Genomic DNA, 20,887 nt, shown 5'->3' with positions numbered 1-20,887 from the left:
CTTAACCACTGTATAACAACTGCTATATTCACAATGGCCAACATGTGCAGTGGCAGAGGAGCCAGCAGACCTGAAAGGCACCAGACTCGAGTGCCCAACAGTGCCCCACAGAAGGCACACAGACCACTTACTAGTAGCACAGAGACGTGATGACCGACTGAACATTCAGGAAGCCTGAGCTGCTGGTGGAATGAGCATGAGACAAACGGCAGTGGGCCTGGATTCTAAACTCTGACTGACGGAGGCTGCATTGGACACAAAGCTCCTCAGAGAGGCACCCCCATCTGAACCTCACAACAGACGTCTGAGCCAGATGGTATTATTCCATTTTACAGATGAAGAAACCGAAACTCTGAGAACTTCAGCTGCTCACTCCCAGGCCTTCTGCTTAGTAAGTGACAAAGCTGAGAGCGGAAACTAGGAGGATGGCCGCCTCCTTCCTTTCAGGGCTCTCCTCTCTGCCTCTGTGTCGCTCCAAAGAATCACCCTCTACATTTTCTGGCCTTCTACCTTCAGACCTCAGGAACATGTCAGAAGACTCTGAAATTACGATATTAGGTCTGTCCTTTCAGCTTTTCCTGGAGTCAGAGGTGATGCCCAGGGGAATCAGTACACTAATCTGAAATGTATGAAGTCGACATCCTCCCCCCACCCCTCAAATCCCTCAGCATTGTAAGTTTACAAGGAAAAATTAAGTTACTTTGCATTACTGGAATTTCTACCTCCTGCCCCCTTCTCAATTACATAACTCAGGTTAGGTAATTGAACTATTTTCCTATTACTTGACACAAATAGGTAATGTTTTCATATTATTACTTGACACAAGTAGGTAATGTTTAGGAATAAAAGATGAGTGAAAATGCCTTTATCCCAGTTACTTTTCTGTTTAACCTTTTGCAAAACTTTCCCCTTGCCTTGTATAACACTTACTGATGATAAATAGCTTTGCTGACAGATGGCATTGATTGGACTACAGTAGTGAATTTTTATTTACTCTAATGCTGATTTCATATAGACAGCAAATTTGAAAAGCTTTGGTCTCTCTCATCAGACATAAATATGGCTTATTTTCATTGAACCATTTCTCATCTATCAATCTCTCTGGGGAAAATGCTAATGAGCCTATGTCTATTGTGAGCATAATGGGGGCAACCACAACTGCATAATGTGCTTGGTCCTTCAGAATCTCACAGCACCCTGTTTCAGAATCACCAGGCTGCCCAGCTTGTTTCTTTCTTGCAAGTCTAGAGGGGGTTTCTGTTCTTGGTGACCAACACGGAGTTCCAAGAAGGTATTCAGGAAGACTGTTATATGTGATGTCAAGAGACAAGGTCTCAAGCTTTATAAGTCTTATCAGAGGTAAATGGGATCTGAATTGTATTTAAATTAAGTCACCACACTGATATGGCAAGAAAAGCACTGGCCAGATGGTGCAGAGTACAACAAGGCAGTGACATGTATCACCCCCATTCCTTTCACTATTTATGAGTCCAGAATCAGGTCCGCTGCTCAGATGGCAGTATGACCACATTAACTGTTAGTACAAGAAGGAAGCTCAATATCCCTTCCTGTTTCTCTGTTTCTCATTCTTCCATTTTTCTTTCACATTGGCCTTTATTTTCCTCTTTAGGATTCATTCCCACAATGACCACTAGGATAAAATTACAATCCTATTCAAATGCATTTCTGCTACTGGAAACACAGGGGGATGTCTATACTTTGCCTCTTCTTTTTCTTAAAGGAAAATTCATAGAAATTCTAGTTTCCATGGCTTTCTGCTTGGGCTTCTTCTACAAATTTAAAAGGAGACTCTCATAAGGGTGTCAGCTACAAATCGGCACCTGCCAAGAGCATTTGCCAGTGACTGAACAATAACAAGGGCGTGTGCCATCTGCCTCTGTGGAGATCGAACCCTGTGCTGCTGCAGCTGCACCTTCAGTATCCCCTGAGGGTGGAGAGTGAGGCACTTTGTGCTCCAGGGAAATTGGTGGAACAGGTCTTTAGATAGATATTTTCAGGAACTGATTTCATGATCCCAATCCTTGCATCTCTTCCTATCTAGAAAATCACTAAATTCCTTCATGAGTTCCTCATGACTAGCATAAAACCTTTTGTAAAGTAAGCTTTTGATTGCACTGAACTCCTCCTTCACCAAAATCTGATATATTGACCTTCTCCCACTACCTCTTTGGAACAGAGAGCTATCTGAGGTGCTATCTCCTAGACTGCAGTCCTCATTTTGACCCAAATAAAACTTAACTCGCAACTGTCATGTTGTACATCTTTTTAGTGGATAAAGAAAGGGCTAAGAAAGGTATGTGTTGTCTCTCTCCATGGTGCTTCTCATGTCTGGTCAAGGCCCTCCTGGGGGAGGCTGTCTAGGGATGGGAAAGGTGAGTAGATGGTAACAACCACCTTTCAGCTCTAATTATGCATATATTTGCTTGGAAGGGCATTTCTCTCCTAATAAAGCTACAGGGGCCAAGAGGGAAGTAAACTGTGAAGGAATGTTTATAGAAAAGATTATTCCTGTGAGGGTTCAATAAATACTGGCCAATTATGATACTTCCTAGTAGGTGGTTATTTTATATAATTACAGTACCGAAGCAAATCAACCTCTTAATGCCCACCTATGGGATACCAATAATGGGCGACCATAGGGAGCTATGTAGGATGATAGACGGTGTATTGGATTGTATATCAAGAGGGAAGGCTGGCTTCCAGTGCTCTCTCTGTACTTAACCAGGGACTCAGAGCAACTCAATGCAGCTTTCCAGATCTCAGTGTTCCTTTTTGCTAAACTGGGGTTTGGGGTGGTATTATGGACTGAATGTTTCTGTCCCCTCCAGATTCATATATTGAAGCCCTAACCTTTAATGTATTTGTATCTGGGGACACGCTCACAGGGAGATGATAACGGTTAAATGGTGCCTTAAGAATGGGGCCCTAATAAGAGGACGAGACACCAGAGCTCACTCTCTCTCTCTGCCAGGTGATGATGAGAGGGTACAGTGGAGAAGGCTCTCTTTCTATAAGCCAGAAAGACAAACTTCGCCAGAAACCAAACATACCAGCATGTTTACGTTGGACTTTCTAGCCCCTAGAGCAGGGAGAAAGAAATATGTGTTGTGAAAGCCACTTGGTCTATGATATTTTGTTTGGCTGGTCAAGCAGGTGATGATGACCAGCTAATTAAAATGACATACTCAAGAGTCCCTTGGACTGCAAGGAGATCCAACCAACCAGTCCATCCTGGAGGAGATCAGTCCTGGGTATTCACTGGAGGGACTGATGTTGAAGCTGAAACTCCAATACTTTGGCCACCTGATGCAGAGAGCTGACTCATTTGGGAAGACCCTGATGCTGGGAAGGATTGAGGGCAGGAGGAGAAGGGGACGACAGAGGATGAGATGGTTGAATGGCATCACCGACACAATGGACCTGGGTTTGGGTGGACTCTGGGAGTTGGTGATGGATAGGGAGGCCTGATGTACTGCGGTTCATGGGGTCACAAAGAGTCGGACATGACTGAGCAACTGAACTGAACTGAACTGAACTGAACTGAACTGGTTTATAGTTTATAAAGTACTTTTACAAACTCATTTTCTTAGAGAAACTCTAAGAGGTGGGAAGAGCAGAGTATTATTTTACATATATGGAAATACCTCAAATCACAAGGCTACCACAAGGCTACTAAGTGGAATTCAGTCAGATGCAAACCTGAATCTTTGAGCACTTTTAGTTGTAAATGGCTGTGGTTTTCTTGTTTTTATCATCATTACATTGGATATCTATGAATTCTAGTTTTTAGGTTTCCAGGTAACTCCCAGGTGAAGAATGTCAGATTTATCACAAGTGATACATATATTTTTTCTCTTCAGAACTATAAGAGTTGCTTCCTTTGACCAGATATTCTCAAAATAAGGACTAGGATCAGCAGTGAGAACTGAGGATTTAGAAAAGCAAGTTGTTGGGCCCAACTTGGACCTGACCTGCAGAATCAGAAATTCTAGGGGGTGGGTGGGACTGAGCAATTCCTGAGACGCCCTCAAGGGGATTCTGAGGCTGATAAATTTGGGAACCGTGGTTCTGATTGTCTACATCTTTGTTACAGGTTGACTTTGACATTTCCCTGCCTTATTGTACTGAAGCATATGCAGCTGCAACTCTGAGTCCTACAATCATCTATGGCATACTGTTAAAACTATTTTGAAATGCTTGAACCTACAAATGTATCCTCTTTACAATGACAATATTCTATAATTTTGTGTTAGCCTTCCTTTATGTTTGCTTGGAATTTGGAAACATTTTAGAAAAAAAATTATCTTGGTCAGCATATCACAAACATTGAATTAAACTGACTCTATTCTAATTAAAATAGTACTTTCAAAAAGATTTAATTTACTATTTATTCAAAGTGGCTAATGTTTTTAATCACTTACACATGGTACTTGACAATCTACTCCTCCACACTGACCCCTGACATCTCAGTAACTTCAAAGGAAATTCACCTGTACATGAGATCTATTCCTAAACAAAAGACATCCCCATCCAATCAGGAAAGAATATTTTAATAAATAATAAAAATAACCAAAATACATCTATAAAATTTCTTTTAACATTTATCCTAGAAAGCCAAATATAGAACTAATTATATTAATTATATGTAAATGTACATATGTATATTATATATGTTATATAATTATACATATAATGAAATATTTTTATATCAAATGTCTGGGTTTTAGAGGTATAAAGATTTTTATCCAATGCTTCCTTTGATTACTTTCCTATGCTTGGAGTTTGAAAACTAGGGATTTCTGGAAAAGAATATGGACTTCAATGCCAATGTGATCCATTTATATTTAAATAACTATAGAACTGTGTGGGTGTGTAATTACATATTATGTGGCACCTCTTATTACTTTAGGACATCAACACTGACCTAAGAATTCTCTGGAACATTTTCTTATGTATCTTAAATAAATCTTGCCACTAAAGTTTCACAAAGAGAAAAGCACAATATTGCCTTTTAAGAATAAAACTTACACATTTCCAAAATTACTTTTTCTTATAGAGAAATAACAAAGAAATCACCTTTTACCCCCTTAAATGTGGGCAGCCAGAGTGAATAAACTCCTCATACTCTATGCTGCTTGTTATTACTGTGCTTACATAAGCCAAACTGTGGGCTTTCAGTGGAAGTATAAGACTTACAAATCACATGACTGATGAAACGGCATATAGCTTACACAGCGTTTGTAGAGCGACAGCTTCTGAATAACTGTTTTACTGAGCTTAATGGACTTCTGACCATCACAGCACTCCAACTATTTTATTTATCTTCTTTAGATTTTCTTTTGGCACCATTTACTGAGATAATTTTGTAACTATATGAAGACTGACTAACAAATTTCTACCATGTTTCTGAAAAGACCCAGGAAGACTGAATTGAACATAAAGATTCCTCCTCCCCTGCCGAAATATGTATAATAACTATGAGATGAAGCAGTATAAAAAAAACTATTCCACACACATCCACTCACAAACACACATGCACTTTTAATGTTGATCTCTTAAATTCAGGATGAATTGTTAATAGTGTTATAAAGACTAATTAGAGTGTTTTCCCAAATATTTTACTTTGAGGTTGTCAATCCTGTCATTGTTTCTACCTAGGATTTACTCATTACATCAACACCAAATAAACCGTCCCCAAAAGGAGGGACTACTTTTTACTGCCAACAGCAAACACCAAAGCCAACTCATATTCATAATTACTCATCTTTTAAAACAAGTTTTGACATGAATGACTCAGCAAAGCTGGGTTACTGCCAACTGCTGCCAACTGGTCCAGTGGCACCAGAGGAAACATGAGAACTAGAGTCAACAGTGATGGAGAAACTGAATCCTCCCTCTTTTGATCCAGGTAAGAAAAGTGTTATTTTCTAAAGAAGCAGGAGAGTAGGTTCTATTTTTTAAAAGATTCTTTAACAGTTAACAAAATGTGTTTAGGCACAACAATATAAATTTGTGAAAAGTACAACAACAGAAAACCAGCAACTCTCTTTTCTGAATCCCCAAACTCACTTAAAAAAAAAAAAGTGTTAGGAAAAAATGAAGAAAAGAAAGAAAAGCAGCTCTGGCAGTAGAACAATATTAAAGAACTGCAAAAAGAATGGGAATTTAACTTCTTCATGATTAAGAGAGAAATAAAATAAAACTTTTCATTTTAATAGAGATATGTAAAGGTATATGAATTCTCCTACTCAATTGCATTTTACCTTTTTTACATTTGCCAGGGAGGTTCAGTCCTTCCATCAGAATGCCAGTCTACGGGGCAGGGTATATGGGAAATAGAGATCACACACCCAGAGAAATTAATCTGACATAGTTAAAATGACGGCTAATAGTCCGGCAGAGCACTCAGGCTCTAGTCCCACTTATTAACTGAACTGACAATTTGGCACTAAGCAGAAACACAGGGCCAAATCCAACATTCTTCCACCCTGGCTTACTCAGGAGCAGCAGGGTGAAGATAAGGCAAGAAAAACCTGACCTTAGTTTGAGTGAACCCTCTAGTATGGACATACTCTGCATCTCCTGGGGAGATGCTTTGTTTGGCCAGTTTTCCCTGGAATGCTACTTCAGTAATCACGATCACTCCAGGCCTAACAGGCCAGTCTGTAAGTCAGTGTTTCTGGTTGCTCTCTTCTGATGGACATTTTCCCTTTTATTCAGAAGCAGACACAATGGCCCCTTTAATGCAATCACCATGATGCAAAACAAATGGCATGATTAGGAAATTGTCCAAATTCAACTCGGCTTTCTGTAACTTGCTGACTGCCTTCATTCTAATAGCTTCATCTGTTCAGATCTCTGAATTATTTCTCTATCCCTACCTGAACTTATGTCGAAATCATCAGAATCACAGCCACTTACACATGAAATAGATGTGCAGTTCTCTTGTCTCCTTGATAATTAACAAAGACATTAGGGGCTAACGCCAATTCCATGACATGAGCTGGATACCTTCCATTACCTGGTATGCCATTGTTTATGGTCTATTAAGCAGTTTTCATTTCACCTTATGAGCCCATATAAAATACAAGCTAGATGTTTCTCAAATTACAAGAAGTTTTAAAGACTATTACCTAGCTTCTTTTTTGGTTTGTTTAGAAATTTGAACTCTCTAAATTTACTGCAGAAAATCTGTGAAAGTAAACAGGGCAATATGTTTTAAACTTCTCAGTTTGAAAGTCTTTTATCCTCCTCCTAAATTATAACTGTTTTACACTAATAGTAGCATTTCTCATTTTCAAAATAAGATACATTCTGGTTCCTGTTTAAATATTTTTTCCAAACCAAATTATCATTGTTCTGATTCATTTTTTCAAGTAGGGTTTTCAATTTCCAAACATTCTCTTATTTCGCTCTGTTTTATTTTTCTTCATTCTTACATACAGGACATACATGTTGACATCATGCAGAAGTCAGTGTATTAGAGGCCTTAGACAGAGAGGCCTAGCTGCTCTCAAAATCTGCCTTATGCAGGCCTCAGTTAGTCAGGCTAATAAAGTTGCCAGGGCAGAGCTGAAAGCTCAAAGGGCTCACAGTTGTCAAAAATCTACAATGCAACAGTAGAAAATGTATGTAAGCATTCACTTACCTGCTTTTGATCAACAATTATTTCCAGGTCTTCGTCACTGCTTAGTTTTCCATATCCTTTTTCTTTACTTTTCTTGTGAAAGAATAATTTTAAATTATCATTTAGTTTCTTTCCATTAATAATGTTAATTCCTACTTAACACTTTTTAAAGATAAAAGTCTTTACTTAACCTTGTTCGCTAGTCATAATACATCATTCTTTACGCCAACCTCTCATGGACAGTAGCAAATATTTTTATTAAATTGCTGGCTTCTGCTTAGCCTCTCCCATCCAAATTATACCTTTAATCCTTTTCTGAATACTGTTATGCTTCTTTTTCAATTCTATAGTTTCAGAAAAGATTCTTTAATAATTCAAGATAAATAGTACATTCCTTAGAGTCCTAGGGCATTTTTCTTAAACACTGAAGCTGCATTTAGTGATCATATTATGCTTAAGACTTCAGGTACTAAATGTTTTCTTTTAATCCTTCATATATTTTTAAAAATAAGCAAGTATAACACCACTCAGATAATGAGTCTTCAGATTTTCTATGTGCTGCGCCATGCTTAGTTGCTTAGTTGTATCTGACTCTGCAACACCATGCACTGTAGCACACTAGGCTCCTCTGTCCATGGGGATTCTCCAGGCAAGAAAATATTGGAGTGGGTTGCCATGCCCTCCTCCTGGGGATCTTCCCAACCCAGGGATGGAACCCAGGTCTTCTGCATTGCAGGCAGATTCTTTACCATCTGAGCCACCAGGGAAGCCCAAGAATACTGGAGTGGGTAGCCTATCCCTTCTCCAGGGGATCTTCCCAACCCAGGAATTGAACCAGGGTCTCCTGCAATGCAGGCTGATTCTTTACCAGGTGAGCTACCAGGGAAGCCCCAGATTTTCTATATTTGCCTATGAATCTGATGAAAACTAATACTGGAAGAGAGAACTCAGAAACAATTTTTAAAAGGTAAATAAGAAAAGTTTCAAAATTAGATAGCCTAAAAAGTTGGAAGAGTACAGGCCATTTAAAAAAATGTTCTTTATTGGCATTTTTTCCTCCATCTGTCTTTCCCCACAGCAAAAGTTATAAAGTTAGAAAACAACACAGATCATGCCAACAGTTTTACTGTTGTGTTACGGGAGAGAGATAATATGTCTGAATCTTCTTTTTCCCCCTTTCTCCCAGTGCATGGTTAAAGGAAATACCAGGAATGAAGGCTACTTCTTCATAATTTCAGAAATTATTAGTACCTTGCAGAGGACCAGTAACAAAAAGAAAAGAAAATTCACTACCTAATTAGCTGTAATCCAAGATTGCTATCTTTAAAAACACAAAAACAAAATCCTGCTCAGTATTAACTATATCAACTACAATTAAGGGAATTATAAATATTTCTCATGTTTGCATCCACTGTGCCACATTAAGATCCTTGTCTTATTACGGGAAGAATTACATCCTTCAGCAAACACGACAAACATCTTCTTTACATTATGGGACATGATTCTTGTCTGTTTTTTCTCCTATAATGTTTCAAAAGCAGATTTCCACATTTCCCCACTCCCTCACCCCTCCAACAAACACACCTCTGATTGTTGTGTTTTTTTCCCCTGTGATAGAGATTTCCTGAATATTCAGTACTAGGATGCATAAATAAAATCTGAATTCTCATTCATATATTAATGAGTTTAGCCACTTAGAACAGAACAGATGGCCACAGTATTTCTATTATTATTCTTGTCCTCATTTGAGGTTCCATTTCAAGACTGATGGAAAACAAAAAGAACAAGGTTGGTTTCAATCAAACTGACTTCTTATCACTTTGCTTTTGTATCCTTTTAGTCCACTGGTCACCATAAGATATTGTCCAGAGACCCACTAATGCAAATCATTTAGAAATGCCTTTACTGAATATTGATCTATATACGTACCAAGTAGCTCATTTGCACGACCCGATTTCTGGACAAAAGGACATTAAGTAGAGATGGAATATGTGTCTTTCCATCCATTTCACTGTCAGACATCCCAGAATTCTTTGCACCAGCCGCAGCGGATTCATTGCCAGGACTTGCTGACCAGAGGACCACAGATCTCGCCCAGCAATGCTATATATAATGTGCCACACTAACCGAAGTATCCCCGGATCATCGTTTTGACTTTGTAAACATTGTGAAATCATTGAAACTAAAATTTCTTCTTTTTCTAGCTAATGTTTATCCAAGTACTGCCATGTTCCCTGACTGCTGTTCTAGTTTAATGCTCAAAAAACCCCTCCATCTATTATTAATTATACAAATTTTTGTATTTCATCTCATGCATATGGACTACTCAGTTTCTCTGTCAAAAAAGTTGTCAATGCCCCACCTCAGACTCTTTTTGTGATTAGCAAATCACTGCTAATAGATATAACAATGTTGGCATTCACAGAACATAATTCAAGATTGCCCTTCCTGCCAGTACAGATTCTATTTCTCCAGTTTAATCACAACTCCTTATCTGGTTTAGTACTAAATTTCCCCAGAAAGAGGCTAGATCAGGGAAGAAGATTATATTCCCAACTACTGTAAACAGAAGTTGGCATTTTCCAAGAGTGGGAGGAGGCATTTACAGCTCTGGGTTTGTACTTAAGCTCCTAGTCTCCAAACAGCAGACAACTGTACACAGTCAGAAGCTTTCCAGTTTTACTCTAGAGTTAAGCAACATTTTCTAGCTCACCCCATAACCCCATGGGGATTAAGCCTTTTCTAAGCCATCATGGTTATTCGCTCACTTACTGCTTATTTCTAGTGCGAGTATAATCCTCTTTCAAGCACTCAGCTTCCCACTTGGACTGCTTAGATCAGCCAGCCCAGCCAGGGATCTTCAGCTCTCCTCCCTCCTCCCAGCCGGGAATCCCTGTCTTCTATCTATGCACTTGGTCAAGCACAAGAAAGCAACTCCATAGCTCCTGCGTGGTCTTTCACACTGGTCAGAGGACTGACCTAGAAGGAGAAAGCAAGCTAACCTCCCCACTGGCCAAGCATGAGGAGGCGGGGCCTCTGGGGGAGGAGAAGCCAGAAGGGAATCATTTCCTGTGCTCCTCCCACCTCCCTGCAGCCACTGCAACTGAGGATTGCCCCTGAGGCAGTGAGGTTAGGCCCCTGTTCACCTCAGCCCGAGAGCGTGCTACCTGCTGAGAGCAGATTTTGTGCACTGCCCCTCTACATGCAGCTGAGGTGCATCAGTGCAGCTGAGGTGCATCAGCGCAGTGAAGTTAACACGGTGAGGACCTCGAGGTGGGAGAAGTGAGGAAAGAGAAAAATTGCTGAAAACGTCTCCCACTCTGTGAGAAGCTTTCAGCTGAGGATAAGTGTCCAATGTCTGACACTCCAAATACAGTATTTCCCCTCCACCCCACACCATTATGAACCTGTTCTGAATAACTGGAATGAGAACTATCTAGTTATTTTTAGTACTGATGATTTTTTTTTTTTAATATCACTGGATCAGAGCTGCTGTTTTCTTAGGAACATTGAGCCTGATCATCTTTCCTCTCTGTAAATGTTCCATCTCTCTTTAACCCTATCTACCTCCACAAAAATGAAACAGAAAGGTGGGTATATTCACTTGAATTAAATAAACCATAAAACTTGGAAAATGTATAGGAAAATCATACATGGCCATGGATACAGAATGTCTATTATAGAAGAAAATTTTGCAAGTAAGTAACAAAACAATAAAAGTCTGATGGTATAGAGATCTGGAAAACAAAGCACCCAATGTTCTTTTTAGAAGAAGACTATAAGAGTTTATGAAAAAGTGAGAGTTTTAACTGAAAGCTTCCAGTGGTGTATGGGTTGAATTAAAAGAATTCATCATATTCACTAGGAATGGAATATTCAAGGGAAATTTTGAAAGGGAAAGGAATATATGATTTAATTAATTGTGCCAATTAGCCTCAATTACAATTTTTGCCTAACTATAGATATCAAAATAAGTGTAAAGGTTTACATATAAATATTTCAAAGAATTTTATTACTATTTCTTATTCAATACTGCAATGTGATAAATAGTAGACCTGATATTTACTAAAGCAAATGTTAATGAAAAATATATAATATACACAAAAGAAACAAAGACCATCCTACTCTTTTCTTCCTGGTTGTCAGTTTTCAATTCCTATCTTATTTTTCCTATCTTCAATCCCTTCTCTACCACCTTCTTTCCTGCAGCCTACAAAACTGCTCACTTTTCCCCTGTCCTAAAAGATGACTTCCTCACTTCTGCTTTTCCCCTAAAGGCATTCATTTAATCTCTCTTATCTCTTTATCATCAAACTTGAAAGAGTGATCTGTGCTCACTAGCCATCAGTTCAGTTCAGTCGCTTAGTAGTGTCCGACTCTTTGTGACCCTATGGACTGCAGCACGCCAGGCCTCCCTGTCCATCACCAACTCCCAGAGTTTACTCAAACTCATGTCCATTGAGTCAGTGATGCCACCTTCCTTTCTCTTCACTTCTAAGCCAGTCACAATCAGGTTGCAATTTTCTGTAACTGCATTCTTGACAGTCACCAATGGACTCTTAATTATTAAATTCTATAGCAGCCCTTTTTTAGAGTTAATTGTATGAGGTGATTTAGTCACTAAGCCGTGTCCAACTCTTGCAACCCCATAGACTGTAGCCTGCCAGACTCCTCTGTCCATGGGATTCTCCAGGCAAGAATACTGGAGGGGGTTGCTGTTTCCTTCTCGAGGGGATGTTCCCGATCCAGGAATTGAACCCGGGTCTCCTGCATTGCAGGGAGATTCTTTACCAACTGAACTACAAGAGAAATCCTATAATTGCATGAATTAGTCCCAAATGCAATTTATGATTGACTACAGATGTAAAAATAAATGCATATATTCTTTCAGTGATCAGGTCTGTATCATGATCATGTATTTTCAGAAATATCTTTGCTGTTATTTACATTATTATAGCTATTAAATGGTATTGCCAGCAGCTGAATAGAGGATCAATGAGAGAGGGGAGGATTGGGAAGGAAGATGCTGTGCTAAGAAGATACTTGCTGAGTTTGTAGTTCCTTTGGAAAGTTCATCCAAGTGGAAAGATCCAGTTGTCCAGTTGGATATATGGGTCTATATTTTTAGAAGAGAGATAAGGACAAGACATATGGATTGATGGAGATAATTAAAGTTGTCAGAGAGGTCGAGCTCATTAAAAAAGAAAATGTGGAGCCAGAAGAGATGAGGACTAAGGCTGGCATCCTGGAGAATCATTCCATGTAAAGAATGGGCCAAAGAGAAGAACCCAGTGAAGGGAAGTGGAATAGGAGTGGGCATAGGTGTAGGAGGGGAAACTCAGTGCAGTCAAAGGACATACAGTTGTAGATGGTGTCAAATGCTGATGGAAGGTTAAAGAAGGAGGCGAACTGCATACTTCCACTGTATTTGGCAGTTTGGAAGTCATCAAGGATGCTAGGAAAAGAAGAATTAGTGATGATGGAACCAAGAGTAAAGTAAACTAATGTATACATTGGTGGTAATGGTGAGAGGGGACTTAGTTTTTCTTAGAAAGCTTGAATGAAAAGGGAAAGAGGACACATTTGTTAAGGTGGTAGATCTTATGTCCTTAAGTTACAGCTTTAAAGAGAGAAAGAGAGAGAAATAGAAAGAGAGAGCAAGAATGCTAGTGCAAAGGCAAAAAATACAGGGCAAGCATGCTGGGGAGAGTTATAGTTCTCCCTCCTTCCCTTGTGTAAAGGCATTGAGCATGCTCATAGTTCAAGAAACAGCAGTAATGAGAGTGAAAATGTAGATGCCAGAGGATGAAGGGGAATAATTCATGAAGCATGAAAGGAAGAACAAAGTGCTTTTGGAGAGAAAAAAAAAGTGCCTGTCTCTCTTAAAATTATAATTACGTGATATATATTTACAGAAGAAAATCTAGACATATATTTCAAACATTAAGTGTCTTATTCTCTGGGTGATAGAATTACGCATGATCTGTATTTTCTGTTTAAACTTGGGAGTTCTTCTTGAAATAAGAATGATTTTCTTTTATAACAATAATAAAAAAGAAAACAAAAAACGTGATTACTTGAGAGACCCATAAAATTGCCATAGAAAAGACTCATTTAAAGTCTACATTGCAGAAAAGTGACCGGGTTGGGGCTTTACCTTTCCTTTACTACATTTCTGGAGGAATACATGCTAGTTTTTTTAAAATGTAGAGATTCATGCTACAGTTATTACTTCTGTCCTTTGTGGCAAGTGTGGTGGGATGGTGAAGTAGACTATATGTTTATTGCATTTAATACACCCCTTTCCTTCTCACTCCCCCTTATGATATTAAACTTATTGTTTTTTGGATATCATTTTGGCCCCATGTCTTTTCTTTTTAAAAAAAGATCCACAGTGTCAGCACACCTACCAACACTACTGCTGTGGATACAAAGAAATAACGAATGGAAAAAACAGAGAATGAGGGAGAAGGAACTTTGCCTCAAAGACTTGGACTAAAAGCTTGAGAGCTTCTCCATTTAGGACGTAAGCTGAGACAGACCTTTTAAATAGAAAGTCACCACCTTACCAATTAAAAAGACAATTTGTAGATCTTTTATTTTTCTTTCATATGGAGGAAATAAACCTTCTGAAGAGAAAATGTCATCATTACAGAGAATCATTTACAGAAGGGCTTACACTTGGCATTCTTCAAAAACTATTTTTTTCTTAAAAAAAAAAAAGACATTCACAGTTGTGTTCTTCCCCCACCAACTGTGATGTTATGGCAAAAAAAGAGCCACAGGGTGCAATTTTTTAGTTTTGGGCCAGGCTTGAGCAAACATAACATATGGTAATCAAACTCAGTTCTAAAGGTATATTGCTGAGTGAAAAAAGAAATGTAAGCACAACAAATATGTTGATGCATTTTAAACCATGTTTTAAACCATAAGCATATGGCCAGATATTTAGTAATTTTTTGATTTTAGGCTAAGTCTATTTGGGAAAATAGGTACTCCAGTTACTTACTGCTGCTGCTAAGTTGCTTCAGTTGTGTCCGACTCTGTGCGACCCCATAGACAGCAGCCCACCAGGCTCCCCCATCCCTGGGATTCTCCAGGCAAGAACACTGGAGTGGGTTGCCATTTCCTTCTCCAATGCATGAAAGGGAAAAGTGAAAGTGAAGTTGCTCAGTTGTATCTGACTCTTAGCAACGCCATGGACTGCAGCCCACCAGGCTCCTCCATCCATGGGATTTTCCAGGCAAGAGTACTGGAGTGGGCTGCCACTGCCTTCTCCACCAGTTACTTACTAGCTGAACAATAAAATGGCAGTGATACACAATACAATTTCACCCTTGGCTTTGAGGTCCTTCCTTAATGCTGCCTTTTCTATCTTTAGAGTGGCTCTTGGTCTATAAGAGAATAACCTGAAGAATGTTAAAGCTTCTTAAAATTATTTTTATATTTTCCAAGTTTCTCAGAGATGAGAATTCAACAGAAATATCCATTGAGATCACTCAATCATATGTCATTGTACAATGACATTTTCTCCAAAACACAAGTTCAGTACTAGACATATACCTTATTAAAAAAATCAAACATACAGCAAAGTCAAAAGAATTTTATGGTGAGCATCTATATACTTACTAGCTAGATTTCACCACTAACATTTTATTATACTTGTTTTTGGATATCTGTTCAGCTGTCTGCTGATTTTAAGGCTAAGTCTAATTGGGAAAGTATAGTACATGTAGTACATATAATCACATTTTTACAGATTCTTTCCTCCAAGGTTTATTTAATTTTAAACCTCAGATGAGCAAAATCATTAGTTTAGTAAGCTTCCAAAATAAGAACACTAGAAGTTTAGGATTTGTTACCCTACAGCAAATCACTACTTTCATTTGAAAAGCAAATCAGTGAACGACATTTCTAGCATTATGTGCTAGTGACAGGACCTATCACTGGGATTAGGGAAGAGGATTTCTGATCAAAGTGCTGGGATTTTTACAGTTCTCAGTCAAAGCAAGTGATCAAACAACTTAATATTTTGAAACAAATCCAGGGTGTGATAGGCAGTTCCGGTTGATATTAATCATCATGTCCTCAATTTCGTACCCTTTGATCATACCCTGCAGATATCTTCACTTTACTCTGGGCTGTGTGGTAAGTACCTCTGGTACATCCAACAAAAGTAGGAGGACTCCAGCAGGGCTAGGACGACTAATGATTTCTCAGAGGAGTTACATATGCTCCTGGGGACAGTCCACTACTAGGGTGGTTTACTGAGAATAAGTAGGCAAAAACAAAAATTAAACTTGAAATTTTCAGTCATGTCAGATTGAGCAGTGTTCCACATTACTTTGAGGACAATAAAGACACTCCTCTTAAACCTCCCTCCCTTCCAAAACCAAAGAAAATCACATTCAAAAAGAAAAAAAAAATGATGTCCTTCTTAACAGGAAAATTTTGAGTCCAGTTCTTTCATCTGAAAGGCTCTTGTCTCTATAAAAATCATTTTCATGTTTTCTCTAGACTAGGCTCTTGAAGCTGTAAATGCAGTGGTATAGCCTGCAATGACAGAGCCATACAACTCGTTTCCTGCCTGCTAAAGACAATAATGAGAGATATAGATATATATATATATTTCAGTCTACTAGATTTCTCAGCATTATGTGCCATTGGTGCTATTTCCAAGGCAAGGTGAAACTAAAAGCACTCCCATTTGGCAATTTTGTCTGTCATCACTCAAACAGCAGGGGGTGCTTGTTGATGTAAGACAGGTAAGGGGCCTGAGAGAACTAACATCATCATTTTGGATTCTCAAATGGAAATAAATACTTCCATCACATAAAAAGTCTCATCCCCCCCCCCCCAAAAAAAAAAACTAATAAAAGGGTAAATTATGTACTCCATACTTGAGAAAAATAAGAAATAATCTAAAACTAAAACTGTTCACCTGTGCCCTCTCCTGATCCCTACTGACATGACTTCTTATTGCTACAGGCATTGGCCCTACCAGATGGGGGCTAGGCGTGTGCTACTCCCATCTCAGACACAGGTGTGCTCTTCACTGGCCTCTCCAGTGGCCCCTTTGCCTTTTCACTGGCAGTTGGTGCACCTGGCACCACACACCTGCTGCTGACTCCTTTACAACAACTGGTCTGGACATGATGATTTTATGTCCTTGTGAAAGAAAACAGCAATCATTATACTTTAATAAAAAGGAAAGAAAAGCTAGCTGCTTCTGTAAGCACTCTGTCTGCCAAGTAAATATACTCATAATAATGCCTCTATTTTCATACCATCTCTAAACTCACACATTACTTTGATGCTTTGACAGTGCTCAAGAAAAATTTGTTTCTGACAAGAGTAAACCTGAAGTCTATGCCTCAGTCACCAGATCTGTGCAGAAGGCTGTTTACCATTAAGCTGCATTTATGTGACTCATTGATAACCAGTTTTTTTATTATGGCTAAAATAACATGAGGTGTTTTTTTTTTTTTTCTTTCATCTGGATCTACACATACTCAAGACATCTTAGAATAAATTTTCCCTATTCTTGAGAGTGATTGCCTGGAGGTACAGCCTGTTACTTTCATCTCTGGGCTCTCCTCCGTGGCCTTGAAAACCTCAGGAATTCTAACCCGACACCATAGTTCTTGTTATTTATCCATCAGTCTCCTGATGGCTTCTTTCATTAATCTCATTTCTGCAATGGCTTATGAATTCATTGATGACAACATTTTAGATAAGACATGGAAATCCCTAGATGGTGGGCAAGTCTGGGTTTTCTGTCTTTGTCATGGAGCTTCCAGGCAACTACTTATTGAGGGAGCTCTTCTAAGCCACAGGATGTACAGAGGCAAGAAACATCTGGTCAATAGACAGCTCATTTATTCACTGGACATGTGACACTGGTTACAAGATTAAAACAGCAGAGTTCAGAGGATATGCAGCCAATCAAACACACTATTTTTGGATGAACATCAATTAATAATACCTTTATAACGAGGGGAAAATAAAGTGGCTTATAATGAAAGGCAAAGTTTAAATAGCTTTATTTATATAAAGTATTGTCACCAATCACCTGAGAGCAAATATCCTGTGATTCCTGGGCTCAAGTAAAAAGGAGTTTGATGGCTAGAAACTATAGATTTGAGTCACGAGGCAATTTTTTTTTTTAATTTGAGAAAATACAAGGTAGAGTAGGTGTTCAAGTACTTGATGAGTTTGTTCAGACAAAATTATATTAATTTAGGACAAGGGTTGCTTCATGTTGATGCAAGATCACCCTTTTATCACTAGGGGTGGTAGATTCAGTTAATACAGTTACATGACAGTAATCACAGAAGTAGTAATATGTAGTGGATCACTCCTGACATTTTCAGCAAACACAAAATCCATTATTGGAAAAAAATAAGCACAAATGTACGTGAATACACATGGCATTTTTGGTATTTTGCTGATTTTTACAGGAAATTCCTTATGACTTAATTGACTGATAAGAAATAATCTTCAAAAAATGAACAGCTAAAAAAACCTCCCTTGTTTGATGATGAATAAGGGATAAGAAGGAGCTTCTCAAATATGGTAATTTTATTTTCTCTTGGCATAAGAATGGAGTATTTTCATTTTATTCTTATACTATTTTAAACATTTCATATATGTTATACTTTACAGTAAAAGTATATTACTAAAATTTTATTTTAAATATATTCTATAGAATCAATATATCTATATTTTTTCCATAAAAGAGACTTGGGTATCATGTATATATAAGGTAATAATGGAATAGATTTTGCCATATTTTAGTCTACCAAATATACCATAAGCTGCTTGAGGTCAGGGCTGTGTTATTCACTCATCCTCTTAAGTAGTTTTGATCATTTAGTATTGTTGTTGTTCAGTTGCCCAGTCGTGTCCAACTCTTTGCGACCCCATGGATGGCAGCACACCAGGCTTCCCTGTCCCTCACTATCTCCCAGAGTTTGTTCAAACTCATGTCCATTGAGTTGATGATACCATCCAACCACCTCATCCTCTGTTGCCCCCTTCTTCTCTTGCCCTCAATCTTTCCCAGCATCAGGGTCTTTTCCAATGAGTTGGCTCCTTGCATTCATCTAGTATGAATGTGCCGGAATCTGGGGCTCTAGAGCCCACAGGGGTGGTATGGTACCCTGCTCAGAAAGCTTGATACCTACTGGGAAAGGGAAGTAACTGAACAGATAATTATAAACAAGTGAAGAACCTGTGACAGAGGAGTCTGGAGATATAAAGGAGACTATGGGACTTTGCTTTGTGTCAAGGTCACAGGAGGCCTGGAGGAGATCCTGGGATCTGTATGATGAGGGCGAGCCATCCAGGTGGAGGACAGGGCCTGTCTGCACATGGGCTTGGGGAGCTGACCTGCAAACAGTGATAAAGAGAGAAGACCAAAGACAGGAGGTAGCAGGGTCTCCTAGTATCAGAAATGAGGATGGTATTGGGTTTTGGGAGGATGATCTCAGATGAGGCTTCAGAGGACGGTGGAGTCTTGAAAATCATGTCTTTATGTTAAGGGCAATGTGGAGCCATGGAGGGCTTGAAGCAGGAGAGTAAGCACATTATAAAATCTGTGATTTAGGAAGGCTGCTCTGGCTTAAGTGTGGGAAAGAAGAATGGAGGGAAGGAGAGCAATTAGGGACCACTAAAGTGGTCAGGGTGTGCCAGCCATGGAGCCTGTTATAATTGGTGTATGGTCAGTTGAGAACTGACACACATCAATTCTATTATGACGTGCTTATTAATTCATCACTTTGTGTATCATAAGATTATTTTTTCAATACTGGCTACTATAAGTGATAAAAGCATCTGTATTTTCTCTAGTCAGGAATTAAATTAGCAGTGACTAGGTCTATAAAAAATATATGCTAGGCACTCACTGATTTTGGTAACATGTAAAATTATTTTAGGAAAAATACAATGTTTCATTTTTTTTTCATATTTTTGAGAGAGAGATAGCTAGAGAGAGAATATATTTTGACTACTATAGGAAAACATTTTGCATTTAATAAAGGATATTTTTGCACTCTGTAAAGTTCTAAAGCAACATCTAAACTTTTCTTATTTCTTGCCAGTTGACAAAACAAAAGGAGTCTGTTTTTTAAAAATACAATGAGAAATTGTTCAGTACTGCAGAACATCTAAAAAGATTTACTGTGATTTTTTTGGACATCAATAACAAGAATTCTTTATGCAAACCTAAGAATTGAACTGACCAGGGAGTATCAAATATTAAAAAGGAATGTATTTACTCATTGCTTTCATTGCATTTCACTTGTTTTTAACTTGTCCAAGGATAAAACTTTATAATGGGAGAAAGCTGGAGTCAGGTGAGGTAGAGTGAGGCAGAATCAACCACAATATTTATCTTCTTGCTCAAAGTTTCTTTGGGGATTTTTGCTACTTAATTAGATACTCCTTTGTTATTAACATTTTAAAATAATTTTGTTACATGAAAACTATTTCAGGATATTCAGCTACACATAGGTAAGCTTCAGAGCTACAGAACAGCGCTCTTTCTACAAGACCACAACATCCCAGAGAGCACACGTAACTACTGACGGTCTTCCATCAGTTCTCACATTTGCATTTTTCCTTTCTTTCATTTTTAGGAATTCAAACTCCACGTCTAGATGCTTGTATTACAGAGATCATCACAAAATTATAAAGACAATAAGAAAGACTTCTTGAACAATACAGAGCAGATAAATTTCAGTGAGGAAGAGTACGAAGTTCATATCAACTTGAGAGCGCTGGAAGGAAGCACTGAAGACTCTTTTTGCAATCTCTGATTAATACCCCAAGTGAATACTGGTAATATATTGATAACATAGTGCTAAGAGACAGAAAACTGACTGCAGCTCAATTAATTTAAATCCATCTTTGGAAGTAGATGTAGACTTTAATAAAAAGACTTTTAAAAAACTCTGCTGCTGCTGCTGCTGCTGCTAAGTCGCTTCAGTCGTGTCCGACTCTGTGAGACACCATAGACAGCAGCCCACCAGGCTCTGCCATCCCTGGTATTTTCCAGGCAAGAACACTGGAGTGGGTTGCCATTTCCTTCTCCAATGCATGAAAGTGAAAAGTGAAAGTGAAGTCGCCCAGTCATGTCCGACGCTTCACGACCCCATGGACTGCAGCCCACCAGGCTCCTCCATCCATGGGATTTTCCAGGCAAGAGTACTAGAGTGGGTTGCCATTGCCTTCTCCACA

At 38.7% G+C, this 20,887-nt stretch overlaps 1 protein-coding gene across 7 annotated transcripts in view; it reads right to left on the bottom strand.

The window, feature by feature from the left end:
* Positions 1 to 20,887, bottom strand: part of PEX5L (peroxisomal biogenesis factor 5 like) — a 281,260-nt gene that overhangs the window by 198,066 nt on the left and 62,307 nt on the right. For 2 of the 7 annotated variants that reach the window (XM_013964462.2, XM_005675270.3), the window contains exons 1-2: positions 9,578 to 10,612; positions 7,670 to 7,741 (exon numbers count right to left, since the gene is read on the bottom strand). The exons of 4 other annotated variants lie outside the window; for them this stretch is intronic. In XM_013964462.2, coding sequence (XP_013819916.1) covers positions 7,670 to 7,741; positions 9,578 to 9,670 — 165 coding nt within the window. In that variant the 5' untranslated portion in view covers positions 9,671 to 10,612. Of the gene's footprint in view, positions 1 to 7,669; positions 7,742 to 9,577; positions 10,621 to 20,887 lie in introns of those variants that run through there. One more of the 7 variants, XM_018047533.1, reaches the window with a different exon arrangement.

The sequence above is a fragment of the Capra hircus genome, chromosome 1, assembly GCF_001704415.2.
Source record: "Capra hircus breed San Clemente chromosome 1, ASM170441v1, whole genome shotgun sequence".
Lineage (NCBI taxonomy): Eukaryota > Metazoa > Chordata > Mammalia > Artiodactyla > Bovidae > Capra > Capra hircus.
Note: the sequence above shows the minus strand (reverse complement) of the source record. Positions and strands in the feature narration are given on the sequence as shown.